The sequence below is a fragment of the Toxotes jaculatrix genome, chromosome 15, assembly GCF_017976425.1.
Source record: "Toxotes jaculatrix isolate fToxJac2 chromosome 15, fToxJac2.pri, whole genome shotgun sequence".
In the NCBI taxonomy this organism is placed as follows: domain Eukaryota; kingdom Metazoa; phylum Chordata; class Actinopteri; family Toxotidae; genus Toxotes; species Toxotes jaculatrix.
The window spans coordinates 19,965,119-19,983,270 of record NC_054408.1 but is presented as its reverse complement, the minus strand read 5'-3'; the positions used below and the strand labels follow the sequence as shown (position 1 = coordinate 19,983,270).

At 41.4% G+C, this 18,152-nt stretch overlaps 1 protein-coding gene across 3 annotated transcripts in view; it reads left to right on the top strand.

Moving 5' to 3' along the window:
• hdac4 (histone deacetylase 4) overlaps positions 1-17,591 on the top strand; it is a 116,329-nt gene extending 98,738 nt beyond the window's left edge. For all 3 annotated transcript variants that reach the window (XM_041056668.1, XM_041056670.1, XM_041056669.1), the window contains 5 exons: positions 3,244-3,362; positions 4,107-4,240; positions 11,935-12,019; positions 12,325-12,466; positions 12,822-17,591. In XM_041056668.1, coding sequence (XP_040912602.1) covers positions 3,244-3,362; positions 4,107-4,240; positions 11,935-12,019; positions 12,325-12,466; positions 12,822-12,861 — 520 coding nt within the window. In that variant the 3' untranslated portion in view covers positions 12,862-17,591. The remainder of the gene's footprint in view (positions 1-3,243; positions 3,363-4,106; positions 4,241-11,934; positions 12,020-12,324; positions 12,467-12,821) is intronic.
• The last annotated feature ends 561 nt before the right edge of the window (positions 17,592-18,152 follow it).

The window sequence follows — 18,152 nt, the reverse complement described above, 5'->3', positions numbered from 1 at the left end:
GTAACACATGTACACCTGTTGCTAGGTAAACCAAACAACACCAAACAAAAGTTTAGACTACATGTTTATCCTAGTAATTCCGTTCACAGTGAGATCTAGCCACGAGAGGAACAGCGGTGGTTTAGATCACAACCTCTTCGCTCAGGATGTCCCGTAGCTTACGGCTCAGTCGTAAACTCTCCCCTCCCTTAATTAACAAAAAAGGCCTTTTCATCTCTACATACATAGCCTCTGATTCACACGCAATTAGTCTTCCTCAAAACCACTAGCTTCCCTTAATGCCAGTTTTCCAATTGATTACTGTGGTTTTTTTTATTTCTTTAAATGTCAGGATATTATTCCAGGGGGTGAGGGCTGGAACTGATGACACCAGCAGTTTTCATCATCGTGACCAGAACTGTCTCTGTTTGTGTTCGAGGTTGGGGCGGAGGGGGGGGGGGGGGGGGGGGGGGGGGGGGGTTTCACTGGTTAAAGTATCCTTGGCGGTCAAGGTTTCCCTCTGCGTCGTGTGTCAGCCCACGTAAACGCCTGTGGCCAGCTCTCTTTAGTGTGGGGTCTTTTATGGCCCAAATGTTAATGGGCCAAGGCTGTGTGTGTATCCAAGTTTGTGTGTAGGTGGAGATAGAAAGAAGAAGAAAAATGTGTAGCAAAATCTGAAACTGGAGCTGAAAAGTTTAATAATAACTTCCCTCAACAGAGTAGGTGTTAATTTCAAAGAATTGTGCAGTTATCTGGATGGGTTTGTGTTGTTGCCTGTTGTTGAAATGATGGAACAATCTGACTTTTACACTGACATGTTTCACCTCTTTCATCCACTGTTCAGGCTCATCTTTACTCTCTCATTTTTAGTCCATGTTCTCTTTCCAGACTCTTTCGCTCTTGTCGTCTTTCATCTTCTTGCTCTCTGTATCTCTATCTTTCTTACTCAACCTCCTTCATCTTCTTTGCATGACGTTTCCTTCTGAAATGTTGCCAGATGCATGCTAGCACACAGTGACGCATGCACTCCGTGTATACTTGCTGTCTGGGACTACCAGAAAGCTCCTAATGCTACCTCCTGCCTCTCCCTCAGACAGCTGTGTGTACGTATGAGTGTTGTGTTGTGGTGGGGGGTGTGGTGTGCACAGTTGAAGGTTATAATTTGGTGGTGAACAAGAGATGGAAAAACCGGTGGCCTCTGGAGTTTAGGGCACGCTGCTCACCCACAGCTGCCAAACCAGCGCCGTGTTCCTGAGGTCTGCAAAGTACAGGGGACCTACAACGGAACCCTTTGGTACTCTGTCACTTGTAGACCTCACCAAAACACAGCTTGCCCAAATATCCCAGACCCCAAAAAATTCCTGTGTCGAACCTGAAATCCCACTGTGAAATCAGAGAGAGCCGCTTGTTTTGCCATCTGGGAAGTCCAACTATTTATGAACTCAGTGAGACATCCTAAATCACGATAAACCCGAATGTTATGACACATTATACTTTTATACTAAGTCAACTAAGCTTCCAGAATGCCAGCTTAGATAGCATACACTTGTTCAGTGATTCATTGTTTGTTCTTCCTAATTTATAGATACTCTTACAAAAAGCCAAACTTAGAGTTATGTAATTGTTTGTTTGTTTGTTTGTTTGTTTGTTTGTTTGTTTGTTTGTATTTATTTATTTATTTATTTATTTATTTATTTATTTATTTATTTATTTATTTATTTATTTATTCAAGCAGTGCATAAATTAGATGGTTTATAATTAGTTTCTTTCATTATGTAAAAAGAAAAGTTGTTGCACAGCTCCATTAAAACATAAGATGAATCTGGTAAATTCAAACATCTAGTTTTGTGTGATCTAATGTAATCTTTCTGTGCAAAGATGTGTCAGTGTTAAACATGCATACTGTACAGTATTTTGTTTTTATTCAAACAGGGTCACCATATAAACCAAACTGGATTTTCCAGCCACAACTTGCAGTGAATCATTGCACAGTATCCCGCTGTTGATTTGACTTCTGTGTATGACACATCGCACACGAGCACTCCCTCTAACCACACCCATGCAGTGTTAGAATTATCCTGCATGCTCAGCGCACATACACTCATGCAATTTTATTTGTCCTTCCGTTTCTCCTTTTTACTTAAGGACCTTACTCCCTCCAAATTTCCTAACTTTCCACTTCAAAAAGTGTATGTGGTAATTTTCTCTGCCACACACGTACTCACAAACTCATTAGGTGGATGTTTTCTTTGAAAACCATGAAAGGGAGAGAAAAGCTGTAAAAGAATTAAAATACAGTAAAACACAGTGACTGGTACACAGCAAACATTGCATATAATGACACAGTCATCAGAAGGACAGTAAGCACACATCTCACATCTAAGTAAACATATTTTACTGGTTCTCTTCTAAATTCTGCTTGTTCTCTTTGAGGCATCAGAGGTCACAGAGTTCACTATGCATTTAGTTTGCCTGCAGCAAGTTGATCATTCTTCTCAGTTAATGTGCTGTGTTTAGGGTGTTATTAAACTATTTGGCAGAGATGAAAAACATTTTTAAGGTAAGGAAAGCTTTATCAGAAGTTAGTCAGCAGACATCCCATAATGCTTCACATTTGGTACTTCTCTATCACCCTGAACGTTCAGTTGTGAGCTCCACATCTTTCGACACAGCTACATGCATTGGAAATGTGGCAGTGGGAAAAAAACAAACTGTTTATATTCACATGGGAGACTTTCCAAAATTGGTATCATGAAATCCTGAAAACTTGGCTCATTGCTTTCTTATCTTTGAATATATATATTGAATGTATTTTTAGAGTAATTCATGTTTCATTATAGCCCGGTAAACCTGCCCACTCTATGGATGTCACCCTTGTTATTGCAACAATATCTGTTAATGAAATGCAGTGTGACCATTCCGGCTTGCCTGAGAATATGTGACTCAACAGGGCAATAAAGTTCAAATGGAAGCGGCCCACCAGCCCATTAAATGACAACATTTAACCTACCTTATCACCAAGCTTTTCATGCTCTTAGTGTTTTTGAGTGAGACACTGAATCTTCAAACCACCTCCGCTTTCTAACTTTCATGTGGGAGATAGCAAGCCAAAAACCAAATGCATCAAATTAAGTGTCCTATATAAGGTCACAGTTCGTGGTCAGTGATAGGAGATTTACATGACCTAAGAAAATTTACCCATCCGTCTTATCCAGGCTCCACCATAAATACACTATTTTGTTGCTGTTATTTTTTGTACTCTAGGACAGTGGTTATGCCTATTGCCAATGAGTTTGCCCCAGACGTGGTTCTGGTATCTTCAGGCTTTGATGCGGTAGATGGACATGCTCCACCCCTGGGAGGATACAGACTGACAGCCAAATGTAAGTACTGACCACAGCTATCCACTTAATTACTCCTGGTTTTTTTTTTCTAAACCTCACTCTGTCTTGTAGATACAAATTCTCAAATCAGAGTCATAACTGTGAACTTGATTATGCATGAACGTTTTAATGCATACCCTCTACACCTCACACATGCGCAGACACACACGGACGCATACACACTTTTTACATTTATTTTGTGTGTCTCCCTTGTGTATTCAGATAGAGACCTTGGCGTGCCAGCGAAGAGCTTTTCTAAAACCATCCTGCAGATCTCAAATAAGAGCCAGAGTCTTAGTTGTGAAGGGGTTTATATGGGGGGTTTATAGAGGATTGCAGGAGGAGGGGATAGGGGTAGAATTCTGGGTAGAGAAAGTATGGCTGAATGCATATATTCAAACTCCCCTCCTCCTGAAAAACAAAGATCAAAGGCTGTGACCAAGCCTAAACGCAAAGCCGCATTTATTAAAATTAAACCTGGCTCATATTATGGCTTGTTTTTTGGCCCTCAGTAAATCCACAGTGCACTCTCGCTCTCTCTTCCTCCCTAATGCAGTCACCCCTTCCTTCATCCATGCTCAAACCCCCTTTTTCTCTCTTTTGTCTTTGATCAATATCCAAGAAGGAAGTCAGAGCTTGAAGAGCAGTGCTCCCCCGTCTCATTCTTTTTCTCTTGCCCTGTCTCCCTCCCTCCTTTCCTCTCTTTCTCTACCTTTTCTTTTCTGCCATTTCCTGTGTGTACAGGCTTTGGCTACCTGACCAGGCAGCTGATGGGTCTGGCAGGCGGTCGGTTGGTGCTCGCCCTGGAGGGGGGTCATGACCTCACAGCCATATGTGATGCCTCCGAAGCCTGCGTCTCTGCTCTGCTTGGCAATGAGGTAAGATGAGAACCAAGAGGTGAAGGGATAAATTGGCGCCAAAATATCCTCTACATTACTCTCAAGATATCCTTGAGCTTGAAACTATGGTTCAACAGACACATGTAAATCTATGGCTGGTTTGAAATTAAATAGGGACTGAGGTTCATGATGGGAGCTGCGTTGCTTACACCTTAAATATCACATATATAGAATACAATTTGGGTCGATCCAAGTGCATAAATTTGCAACAAGATAATCCTTTTTATTGTACAGACTTCATATTCATTCCAGCCAAATGTAAAGACAAGTATGTTGATGTAGAAATCTGTTCTAATTAATGCATTATGATGAGGCATAGTTTTTATGTTTAATTGCACTGAAATGAACGTGCAGGACTTGAGGCAGCTCTGAAAAGTGTCTGGTTTATTTGTGCTGTCAGCATCAAAGTTTCAGAATCCACTCAACTAATTTCAAATTTCTATTCCTGGCTGGATTTCCAGATGCGGGTAATTTCGCCTGACTTTAAAAATCAACATACTGCAAATAAGCAAACATAAATTTTTGATGATAGATTCCTCTGATTATTTCTTCTTCTGGAGCCAGAAAACTCCAGCCATTTCCTTAAATATTTACATCAAGCAACTTTGACATTCGTCTGCCCTGATTAGGTGACTCACATGGAGCTAAAACAAATTTTGTCATGGATGAGCACATGGCCGAAGATGGTAGAGAGAATTAACTGAATCGCTAAATGCAAAAAACAAAAAGAAGTACACGCTGTTACAGATATATACAGAACAAGCTTGTACATTCTTTCAACAACAGTACTCTTATAACTGAGCCAAAACCACCTTGTCTTCATGTTCTCTAACACTGCCTCTGTCTGGAAGTCAACACCACACACACACACACACACACAAACTCAAGCACGTCAGAGTGAGAGGATTTCCAGGCAGAAGGTTAATTGTGGGAGTGTGTAGGTTGGGCTGTGGAACTGAGCAAACATTGGCTCTCTGTGATTCATGGCACACAACAGAATAGCAGCTCGTCACAGCCACCCACTCTTTTCTTCCAGCTAATGGAGAGGCTGGAGTCCTTTTTTGGGTGGACTGCACAGTCTCATTTGTTTCTCCCCCCACATTATGCATTCAAGATATATCAGGGCTTTACTGTTAAAGTAGAACTGAATTGTGGTACAGAATGGAGATTATAGAGCTTTGGGAAAAGAGGAGAGGGTCTGAGTGTTTGTTTGTGTAGGAGAATTTGTACATGCTCAGTTCAAGTGCACTTGTGACTCCTTGGCTCTGTTTAGAACTAGTGTCCTGTGTCTAGATTCTGTATGTCTAGGCTGCATCTAGAGCCAGCTCAGCCAGCTTGTAGTTCATGTCTAGCACAGGAATGTGTCTCTGAAGTCCTCTAATATTTTTTGTTCTTACCACTGATGAACAGGACAAAATCATACATTTGCCGTTAGGTATGCAGTCAGAGAGGAGGATGATGGCTGTTTGGTGCCTCACTTTGAACACTTTGATGAGATATTTTACCTGAGTCTATCTATTGTGTGTTGTGAGTTCAATGTAAACAGTGGATACAAATTTCAAGGACCTGTTTGAGCAGTGCAGGCCCTTTGAAGCCACTTCTCACAGTAAGAAGTGAAGAGAGGAAACTGTGTTCTTCTAGGTAAAAAGCCTGATGCTCAGTTATCTCAGCCATACAATCTAAAAGTAAAGTGCATTGACGCCAAGAGTGTCAAGTAAGTAAGTACCACACATCAAGACTGAATGTTCAGACAGATTTTCTTGCATTAACTTCATTTATTTTGAGAAAGTGACCACTCTCAAGTGTTGTTGCAGGCCTGGCCACAAGCACACCCTCACAGGGTTGGTTATCATTGGAATGGCTGGTGTACCTGCTAAAGCCATTATCTTTTATCCGCTGAGACATTCTGAACAGTTTTACTAATGCACATAGTTCTGCAGTTCTGGTTAGGGATATACTTAGTTGTTTTAGTGCATATAGTTATCATAATATGGTGAAACATCTAATGAAAAACATAAAATGCAGCTGGTGGCAAAAGTCTTGGGACAGTAAGTTGTTCTTGCCTGTGTTTTAATATTGCCTAACATCAGTGCCCCTAATGTCATGTTACACAAATACAAAGGCAAGCAAGCACACTGAAGGCGGTATAGATAAAATTATTGTTGTGTTCAGTTGCTTTTATCCAGGGGACAAAGGTAATTAGATTTCAGTCATAATTGCAAAACAAATGAAGCCTGTATGAATGAAAGTAATAGATTAGATATAATCCTTAGATCTTAAACTGTATCTGCCCCAGTTGAAGTTGCTATCTGTGCATCCGTAGCCCTCTTGTTCCAGCCCTCCAGACAGCTTGAGCTATAAATGAGTTCTTGGAGTCATAAAAACCCGCGTGGCCTTCTTCCATGGCGATCTTAGAGCTAGAGCGAAACAAACACAACAACATAGCTCACACTGATAAAACTCGGTCACTGCAACCAACCAGTCCACCGTTTGGAACATGAAGGCAGTGACCACCACACACAAACAAACCATTCTGAAGTGGCACTGGACAGGCTGGGGCTTAGTTAGAGCACTGAGGAACATGCTTGCAAAGTTGAATGTTTTTCTCTTAAGACACTGCTATGTGCCAAACTTGTCAAAGAAAACTAATAGCTCTGCTCGACCATGGGGAAATACACAAACTAGAGGCTTCATCTAATAACTTAGCTCTGTTTACCTGCACTGTGCCCTCCGATGACTCAAAGCTACATAACACTGCCATTACAGCTGGAAAGGTTTCAGGAATTCAAGGACATCTCATCAGGGTGGATGCTTTTTGGTGTCACAGAAAAGTGTGAAGGACCCTCTCCTACCCTCTCCTTACTCACCACACTGCCCCGCTGCAAAAAAAATAATGAATTAGATCAGGGGGTTTGCTTCTTAGGTTTCAGCAGCCTGCAGAGCACCGGCCTCAGCAGGGGTTTAGAGGAGGTCACTGGATGGGTGCACCAGGGAGCTGAAAATTCGAAAATCGGCAGGAGGCAGGGAGCGTCAATTGCCTCAGCCCTGCAGGACACCCCTCTCAACCGGGGCCCCGTCACTGGCACACATCTGAAAATGGTTACCCTCACACCTCTTCCTGCAGGGTCAGCCTGGGACTAGGGATCAGATAATAAAGGGAAACTCAGTAATCATTTGAAATTGGGAGAGAGGAAACTATTGTCATAAAGCAGCTTTACCTATGTAGGTCTTCAAAGTCTGGAAAAGTACGGGATAAATTTTAATTCAGTTATCTTGAAGTGCATAGTTTTATATTTTATACAGGGAATTTCTCTAATACAACTGGCCTCATATTGAATCCCACCCATACAAAGCTAATGAAGTTACTGAAGCTTATACAGCAAACAGGTTACAACTATTTTATGGTTTTACTTTTTGGGGAACCTTGCAAAGGTATCATGACGACAGCCTAATAGAAAGACTTGTACAGGATGCCTCATTAGGCAGAAGAGGGCTTTGATAAAGTGATGAACAAAACAGATGTTAGATGTTGCTGGGTTAAGTATAGACCTTGAATTCTCATGACTTGCGCTGGTTTGCTCTTTGGCAACAAGTGATGTCAGCTGTTTGAACAAAGGCAAATCATTCAGTTGCATGGACCTTTGATAACTGATAGCAAAGAAAAAGAAAAGAGGCTAAAATGTCCCTGATCAGATCAAAATGGCAGGAAGCAAGTGTTTTTATCATAAGCCCAGCGAAGGTCTTTGTAATGGACATGGAATTTAGCTGGAAAATGTCAGTGGGGGATTGAGCTAGAGGGAGGAAAAAAAGGCTTGGTGTTTTTTGTTTTTTTTTTCCTTCTTTTCTGAAAAGGTCTGGTAATAGCCTCAGATGGCAAATATTAAGAAATCTTAAGGCAAGGCTTAATTAAATTTCAGACTTAAAGGGGCCTTGTAGCTTCACTAACCAGGTTGATCAACACAGCAGACCTGGGCAACAAGTGGCCAGTTAGTCAGATTAATTTTGGACTTGTGCGAATGGGTTTTTTCCTAGAGGATATATTTTAGTTCGTGCATATGTGTGTGTGTTGGCTGGAGTGTAAATGGAGCAGATGAGTAGGTTCAGACATGGGACCACAGCTGGATTAGACAGTCAGCTGTGCTTTTGTTTATGAAGCTTCAAACTCCCTAAGGATCTGTATTGTCTGGATGTGTCCATTACCCAAGACGTCACCATAAAAGAAATCTCTGATCTAACTATAGCATATTATCATACAACGGGTTGAATGGCACTGTATATATCAGTCTTAAACTATGTGCACAAGTGCCAAAGAGTTTGAAAATGAATTTAGAATTAACATAATGCAGCAAAGCAGTAAAGGGCAGTGGTTTAGAAATCAAATATCTCACTTTGTTTATTATGTGAGCAGGGCTTTTATTGTGTGGCAGTCTTTAAAGGCAGATTTTGGCAGCCTCCACGCTGGAGCCAAAACATCCTAAAGGTGTTCCTTATATCCTCTTCACCTCCTGTGTAGCTTGTACTTCCAGTGTTTTACTACTTGCTAGTGTGAGAAATATACCTGTGCTTTTATTGGCAGGTTAAGACAAGCTTTGCCATAATGAGCGCTAGGTTTCTTTTGAAACAGCTCAAATTAGCTGGGAAAGAGAGGGATGAAAATTGTTGAATGGACTTTACAGGCTCTTTTATTCACCCCCACCACTGTAGTGCGTAATCGTGAAGTCTCTCTAGTTAAATAGCTCATGAATGATGCATTAGCGACTACACTAGTCAACTCTGAACCCGGGACTAATTGATGATTGCTCGCAAACAGATGTTGGCCCAGCTCGAACCATGGTTGTTAGCAATTATTTGATAAACAACAGGCTAATATGCTAATTGTTGCCAGCTGTCAATGAGGTTATTCATTGTGTTTACACTCCAGTTACAGTAAGACGCTCGACTTCACATGTCCCCCCTTGGGTCCGACTATTCTCCACCACCCCCTGACTACAAGGCAAACCTACACCCCTTTCTGAAAAGGTCACCTGCTTTGCACAATACACGTCATTACCTTGTTCAGTTAGCATAACATAATCAACCGGTTTTAGTGACCGCCAACATATGCACATGGACACAACAGTAAACAATGGATGCCTTGTGCACTTTTCTTTTGCTGAACAAGTGGAATTCCTCCTCTTTCCACTGTTTTGGTTTCAGCCTCCCTCAGGAATGTTTTTACCGGGGCACATTCCTCACTCTCAGCTCATGGCTTTCCATGGTGTCTCAGCTTTGCTGGCCAGGACCTCATGCGTTGGACGGCTGTGTCACTCAGAGAAATGGGCCTCCTCAGAAATCAGTCAACACAGTGACAGCAAACCATCCTCAGAGGACACTTCTTCCTCCCTTTCTTAAAGCCGCAGCACAACTGATGGTATGAAGATGCAGATGTCCAGGCAGAATTAGGACCACAAACTCAGTAAACATAAATGTTGCTATGGGTGATGTGGCGGACAAATGTATGATTTTATGTAATGCACATGCATGTCTGTGTGTGTGCATATATGTGTGTTTGCCATACCTGCCAGGTGGGGGCCCCTGGAGTACCCTGACAAGAGCCATTAAAGTTTATAAGCGTGAGGCCCAGCTGTCAGTCAAGCTGACAGACTGCCCCCATCCAACCCTGCTCTGAGGGGAACCCCACGAAACCCCAGAGAACCCCTGACCCTGCTTTGACAGGGAGCTGGGTTTGTATGGGCTGGGTAGGGCTGGGACAGGCTAGGGTTATGGTGAGAAGTTGGTGGCTGTAGCCTGAAGGTTGGAAAAGTACGATTTGATTGAAAGATTGATGGTTTGAGTCCACTGGACTGGCTGGGAAATTTTTGAGATGGGCATGATGAATAAGTACTGCTATCCCTCCCCTCAACCACAGCAGAAATAACCTTGAAGGGCTGAACCTCTCAGGTTCTCCCATAGATTAGCACCACAGCTGGTAGTTCTGCGCAGCCCTCAGGTGTGAGTGTTGCTCTTTTCTGAGGAACTCAGACCAAAAATAGCCCTGCATTAATAAAACTCAAGGAGCTGCACTGGTGTGGGCGTGTTGCTTCACAGTCACAAAGGAAACAGTAGACCTATACCGTTCATGTGAGAAAGTTGTATTCTTAGACCTGCATTGACACCATCACTGCATCTGGGAAAAGTCTCAATGAAACGAAGAAAGAGTCTGCATTTTAAATGCAGAGCTGTTGTTGGTGTAAACACAGTCAAAAGTCCCTCTGATCTAAATGTAACTACAGACCTGCTTTCTTAGTGAAAATCCTCCCAGCTGTAACTGTTCCAGTGTGAAAAAACTAAGAATACATGGATAAACTGTTTAACTATAGAAGCGCTGATGTGCAGTCACAGAATAAAATCTGCCTTTTATGTCTTTCTTGCCAATGAGGCAATTAAGTCCACTCTGCTGTTGGATGTTTTTGTAAGTGGCTCTGGGTCAGAGTGTCAGCCAAAATACCAGATAATCCAATGCAAATATTCCTGCACAAACTGTATGTATACATGTGTGTCTGTGTGCACGCACCTCAGTCTTCCTGTGTGCATGATGTAGCCTGTCGTGCCACAGCAGGATTAAAGTATCCCTCTCCCTAGACTGCCTTTTCCCTCAGCCCCCGCAAACCCCTCCCACACACTATTTGTTTTAATTAAAAAAAACAAAAAACAAAAAACTTCCAGCCTTGGCCAAGCGAGACCGACGATGACTTTTTCCTCCTCTCTCTGGCATTCTACTCCCAAACCTCACGCCAAACTTTTTTTTTTCACCCTCTTTCACTCTTATGTTTCTCTTTACATGTTTCTCAGTTGGTCCTTTATTCCATTGGGGTTATGACTGAGCAGAAAAGGGATGCGTGTCGTCTGTGTTGGAATGTAGAGCTGAATGGGCCTGTTTGACAAAATGGGATGAGAAAGTGTCGTATGTGCAGTCGGCCAGAGGGGAAATTGAATCATTCCGGGTTGGGAAGGCACATCTGGGAATAGCCCTGTTTCCTCTGAATTGCGGCTTGGAGAGTTTCGTAGGCTTAGCAGCGCTTCCCGAGGTGTGTACATGTGTGCATGAGTATGCATGCATGTATGTGTTTGTGTGAGCAGGCAGTTTCCATTTGCATGCATCTGTGTACACTACTATGTGTCCTCAGAGTGGGACATAGTACAAAGCGCACATTGTAGTTTGTGTCAAAGAGTAGCAAAGCTCTCGGTGAGTGGGAGGAGGTGTGTGCACCTGCAGCCCTATTTTCTATTGTGTCAGCAGCTTGAGATTGTTCCCCGCCTCTTGGAGTGATTCAACGCTGGGCTGTAGTCCACATTCTAAAGTGATCCCTTAAACCGGGAGGGAACCACATTAGTTCAAGTGAGGTTTCTACAGGGTTTTGGAGCAGCGTTTCTGAACACCTGTCAGTTGCATAAAAATACATATTCAGTCATACCTATATCTCAAAAAATGACTCAGTGCATTTAATGCACTTAGCCGATGTTCCCCACAGGCATGAGTTCAGTGCCAAGTTCTCTGCCCTGCAGCAGTTATATTACAGCACAAGTGTCTCAAAGACACAGCTAGTGGGGAGATACTATGTTGTTACGGTTTTTAGTAGAGAACGTGAGGCAGGAAATGTGTTTTGAGATTTTTTTTTGTTTTGTTTTCCCAGTTGGACCCCATTCCTGATGAGGTGCTGCAGCAAAGACCAAATGCCAATGCTGTTCACTCTATGGAGAAAGTTATTGAGGCTCACAGTGAGTGGACTATTAACATATAGACACAACATGCATTAGCATCTACATCTCTTTTATTAATCATTTTACATCATATTTAGTATCCTTTTGAATACCAGTTTGGTATAATTGACCTACTGAGCTGAAAGTTATACAGGTGGTATATTAAGTGTCTGTGTATTCACTGCATACCGTTTTGTTCACATGCAAAACCTGTAAAGCCAAAAACATTAGATCTCTACATACACACTAATGAATGGCCAGTGATCCTGTTTTGTCAGCACAGTTTTCTGTTTACACCTTTACTCTGTCCTGGTCTGTTGTAGATAAATACTGGCGCTCACTGCAACGCTCCGCCTCCACACTTGGTTGCTCATTGAGCGAAGCCCTCCGGCGTGACGCAGAGGAAGCCGAGACCGTCTCTGCTATGGCCTCGTTGTCTGTGGCCAACAAGCATATGGGAAAGAGGTACGTCATCTTGTCTGGTTGGTTTCTAGGGCTGATGAATGCCGTATCATAATCTTTAGTGGTAAATTTAAAGCCCAGCTAATCATTGTTTTATATTTAATAAATCATGTGACTTACATATAATGTGAAAGTGTTTACTGTGATGGAAACAAGTAACTAACACCTCTGTAGATTTTAGTCTCTTTAAGCTGCCTGTTTTGGTTTGATGGCCTGTGGGGTTCAGTCTCTCATTAAACCCACTTCCAGCTGCAGTAGGCAGGTCTATTCAGCTAAAAGCTATGCACCCAAGTATGCACTCATGGCACTGTGATCGAATTATATTACTACATTGTTTATGATATTATCTTTTTCCCAGGACTGAAGAGGAACCAATGGAAGAGGAAGCTCCTATGTAAAGAAACATCCCTGGCCTTTGACCACTCAGACTTTATCTTTGACAGTGTCCTCATCCAGTCAATTTCAATTTAAATGCCACTCCTATGTCTACTATGTCTCACCCCTGCCATATCAAGATGGCATCTTGTCACGGGAGAGTACAAGCAGAGATGACAAAAGTGGCAGTCAAAGGAAACGGAAAACTGAGGATGAGCAATGCATTCACTGATCAGCAGTGCACAGACTGATCAGCATAAATGTGTTGTATTGTCTCTTCAGGACCTTGGATATAAGAGGATTAACCCAATCATCCCACAGTGACAACCTCGAGTGCCAGTGCTTTTAAAACACTATATAGATGTACTTTTTGAATGCCAGTCAGAACCATGCACAGATGACCTGCAGTCATCTATTTATCTCTTTATCCTCTTTTTCTTTTTTTTGTGCTTTATCATCATCTTCTCACTTTCATCAAAAACCACCAGAGCTAATGTGATTGTGACTCTGCACCTCTGCACTAAGGATGGATCATTCCTGCTCTTTTAAGATATCCGGATGAAAGGAACAAAGCGGTCTAATTTTTTGCTGTTTTCTAATGTGGTTTGGAGATCACAGATGAGAAATATCAGCAGGGTTTCTGATCCCAGAATGATTGACAGTAAAAGACTGTGCGCTTGTGCCTTTTTTTTTAAACAAACAAACAAACCTGGTGGAATTTCTGTTGAACTCTACTGAAAGAGATTTGCCTTAAAAATACAGGTTTGGGAACAAACCCTCTTCTCTCCAGCCCTTTTGAGCATTTCTAGCTTGGCAAGACATCCTATGCCTGCATGTTGTTGGCACATAGACTGGAGGACCTTGGCATGTTTACCTATAACTCCCTGCAGCCAGCCCACTGTCTCTCCCTGCACCTCCATCCCCCCTCCCCCTTCATTTTCAATCTCAGCTTGGAAGGTAGTTCCCAGCCACAGGTTGGAGTTGGTTCAGTTCAAAAGGAAGTTTATGGTAGGATTAGTATTACTCAGTGTAACCGCGTATCACATAGGCATCAGTTCTCCTCAAGGGAGGAATTAAGTAGCATGCACTGTACTAGAGCAACAGGACTTCTGAAAACTAGAATGCTGTTCATACTGTATGTAGTAGTTAGACAATAGTGAAGCCAAAGCATGATGGACTATCATCTCTGTAGAGTCAAACCACTTACAATCACAAGCATATACACAGATTTACCTGTAACAATTTTATATTTCAAGCAGCCTCACTTTTTGTAGAGGGATAGAGAGGAATTAATCTTATATGGGCCAATTCATCGAACCAGCCCTCTCTTTAAGACAACAGTGTCTCCGTGGTAACAGGGGCCATACCACCTGGGATTTTCCAGAGGGGTGTTCCAGGGCCACACTTGCTCTCACAGCTGGTTCAACATCTTATGCCCCTTGTTAAGCACATCTGCTCCCCAAATGTCAGGTGCTACGAGGCAGGTGTGTGTATGTCTGTTCAAAAACAGTGAAGCACAAGCTGCTCTTTCTAAATATTCAAGTGTATACACATATTTTTATAGTTGTCTTTTTTTTTAATCCTCATTTTTCTTGACCACTGATACAGCTGTTGGGATAAGGTCATGCATTAAGAATAACCTTCTTGCAACTTCACATAGCACATGTAGCTCAGATTCTCCTCTGGATAAATCCTCCTCGAGTGTTGGGTGTCAAAAGATTTTATATATTAAACCTGAATACTGTATCAAATCTGCCTTATAAATCTGAATCCTTTGGAATCAGTAATAAATATCTTAATATTTAAGAAGACATGCGGCAAAAGATTGGTTAGAGTTTCATTATACTTGGTGCTTATTGAATTTGGGTTCTTTAACGACATGGAACTTAACGTAAACATTACTGGCTATCAGTGCCCAACCCTACTATCCAGATTATACAAAACACCAGCCACCAGCCTAGTTGTAGTAAAATCTGTTTTTCCATTTTGGCAGATAAAAGACTTTTTTTTGTTTTTTCCCTTTACACATCTGATGGTGACTATACCAGCCGCTGTGCACTCTGTGGCCAGTGTGCAACAGTTAACTTCCTGTCTGTAACCATCCTTCCAACGTGTGTTTGGCCTCTGGGCAACTACCTTCTGTCTTTGTTTCATCAAAAAAAAAAAAAAAAGCTAATCACATGTTTAATGTATTTTTTCAGTGAACAGAAACAGAGTGCTGTGGTGTTTACTGTTGTTTACTGTACATAGGACATTGATCTCCTGAGTATTACTGCCACACACACATTTGTCAATGACTACTCTACTTTAGATTCTCGATCCTCTCATTCGTGTCTTTTTCCTCTGGTTTTTTGTTGCCCTTTCGGTGGACTCCAGTGACTTCTTTTTGTACTTTTTAAATGTGTTCTCCTGTTTCTTTATACACTTGGCTCACTTTCGCCTCTGTTTTTCTGTTACATTGTAAAGCTGACATACTTCACAACAGGTGAGGGTTCAGACTCACTTTTTAGTGGATATTACATGACTATGTTTTCTGGGTTTGGGGTTTTTTTGTGGGAGGGTTGGGAGGCAAATGTTTCTACTTTGTATAATGATGGACAATTGTGTATTTACTGTCTGTTCATAGTAGATTTATATATAAAAAGAAATGAGTATATTATATATATATATATATATCTAAACATAATGAAATACTATGATCTTGTTTTTGAAGTTGATATTGAAACCTTCATACAGTTGGCCCTCTTTAGGGTGTACTGAAGGCGCCATTTGCTGTACTCGGTTACAGTTTGTTACGTGTTGTTTATGTCTTTCAACACTGATTACTAGTTTTGGGCTTTATACATCCCATTGGTACCATAACACTGTTACAGTAGGTGTGCGACTGCCCTCTGCCCAGCCTCACATATTCATACTGCTCCACACTTTCTTGATTTAAGTGTGTAGATGGTGTTATGTAAAAATACAAATTTTAGCTGGCACTTCTAAAATATTACTATTTTAAGAAAAACAAGACTAAGATTCGATATCTAGATTGTACACATCTAAAAAATGACCAAAGTGGTGATCCATTGCTTCACATTTGTTCCTCTTCCTTACAGCTTTACAATTTCATCTTCTGACATCTTTGAAAGAACGAGAAAAATGGGAAGGGTGGATTTGAATAGGAACAGGACCATGCTCTTCCCCTGCATTAAATCACTGTGATGGGCCTTGAAAATGATTCCACATGATCATCGTTTATTTCTTATCAGGCCCAGTGTCCTGAGTTTTATTTTAAATTAACATTCCTTTGAATTCATCGAGCTCATGAGCTCACATTCATCAGCGTAGTGATGACTCTGGGTTTCTGGGTGGCCTGGTGTTTACTAAGACTGTCCTGTATCCAGAAGATCACAGGTGCTTGATCCCTCATGTCTTTCCTTTCTCACGGGACGCAAAAATACCATTCCTGGCTTCTCTGGCTCTAGGGCCAATTTTTTTAACTGCCATTTTTTAAAAACAATATCTATGTCTTAATAAAAATGTGTGATTACATTGTTACTTGCTGATTGAAATTTCCAGTTTCAAATTTTCAAATCTCAATCAATCAGACTTGCAAGGAATAAGTTTTCTCATTTTAACTGAATGCATCTGATCACTAATGGCAAAGTGATGCTGTCTCTTCCTGCAGATGCACCTTTGAGGTCACATGTCTCTAAATCACCTCCGTGGCATCCTTTCCCATGGCTCCTGCAGATGGCCAGAGATGTCAAAGGTCATTTTAAGCAGCTCCCACTTTGTAAGTTTGCAAGAACAAAGGAAAATGTATGGACGTGCAGTAAATCGTATGCCATGAAGTAGGTTTTACCCAAGAGATAACTAAGGTCCGAGTGTTTAATCACATCTTAAGTTTTATTTTATGTGGTTTTGAAGTACATCACTTTCTCCTGAATGTTTTGTCATATTGGGACAATTTGTTTCAAGGACTATATTCACATTATCATAAGCCTTCACCCATACTGAGATATTTGTGGTTCGGATGTGAAAATACATAAAATCAGGCTGTCCTGTCCTGAATATCACTTTTACTGGGACATGCTGACATCTCTGTGCATTTAAATAACATCGATGAATTGCTTTTCAGTAACCCAGCTCAGAACATTCCCAGAACCTTTGCAAAACAGTGCCAGTCATGGGTTTTCTACTGTTGAATGCTTTGGTTTCTCTAAAGGAGCCAAAACTAGCACATTCTGGCTGCTCCAGCCGTCTGTCTTCACTGTTAGTCTTAACACAATGTCCAGTAACAAAAAGAGTAGCGGCATTCCATGTTGTTATAATTTCCATTCATTAGGAGGGGGCTAACATCTTTGTTTTAACCCTCCTAGTCCTGTCCAGCCAGGTCCAAGAGCTGTCCGTTTATTTAGGTGGCCTGGTCCAGCTCCACTTCATTCCTCTGTGCTCTCTGCATGATCCATATGTCTGCATGCACTGCCTACCTGTCTGTCTCCCTGTCTCATACCACATATCAGCACAAGGGATCGAGCACTGAAGGGCATTAGTACTTTCACTGTATCCACACTGTTTTGTCTCTTTTACTGCTTTTGTGTTTCTGGTTGCGGGGGGGAGGGGGTGGGGAGGTTTGGGTGCTTTCCATGTTGTACTTTTACTTGTAGCATATGGAATCATCAAACCTGAAAAACTTAAGTTGAATATTTTACAAAAAAAAAGAAAAAAAAATATCTAGCACTTGTAACACAGACAATAGATTTTATTGTATTTATGTAGAAAAACAAATTGTTTTAGGGGCGCTTTGTAAACTGCGACAACAGAATGGACAATTTCTCTTTTCCTTTCTCTTTTTTTTTTAACACCAGGCTAGATGTGACTTCGGTGGACTTTTGGGAAGACTTGTTTGTTCTTAGTCACATCTGGACTTATCAAAGGGCTCCATCCAGTTACCTGGTCATTGTTACAGTCATCCATTCCAGTTAAATAAGCCAGTTATCACTATGACCACTGTGGTTCAAAAACAAACAGTTCTAGGTTTACATATGTATAAAATGCATATTCTTTTTTTTATCAGTTATGTTTTTGACTTGTTCCACCATTGTTACAGAAATAGTACATTTTTCTCGGGAACCTTTGCTCTAACATGTTGTCTTTGACATCTACAATATAAAGTATTGTTTTGGAAAAACTGCAATGTCTGGTTTTTATGCTAATAATGTTCATTACTGGATTTCATTGCACAGAAAAGGCTTATTCATTTGCAGGCAAATGTGTCCCACTGCCATAAAGGCAGATGCTGAGGATGTGCACCTGTCCTCATACA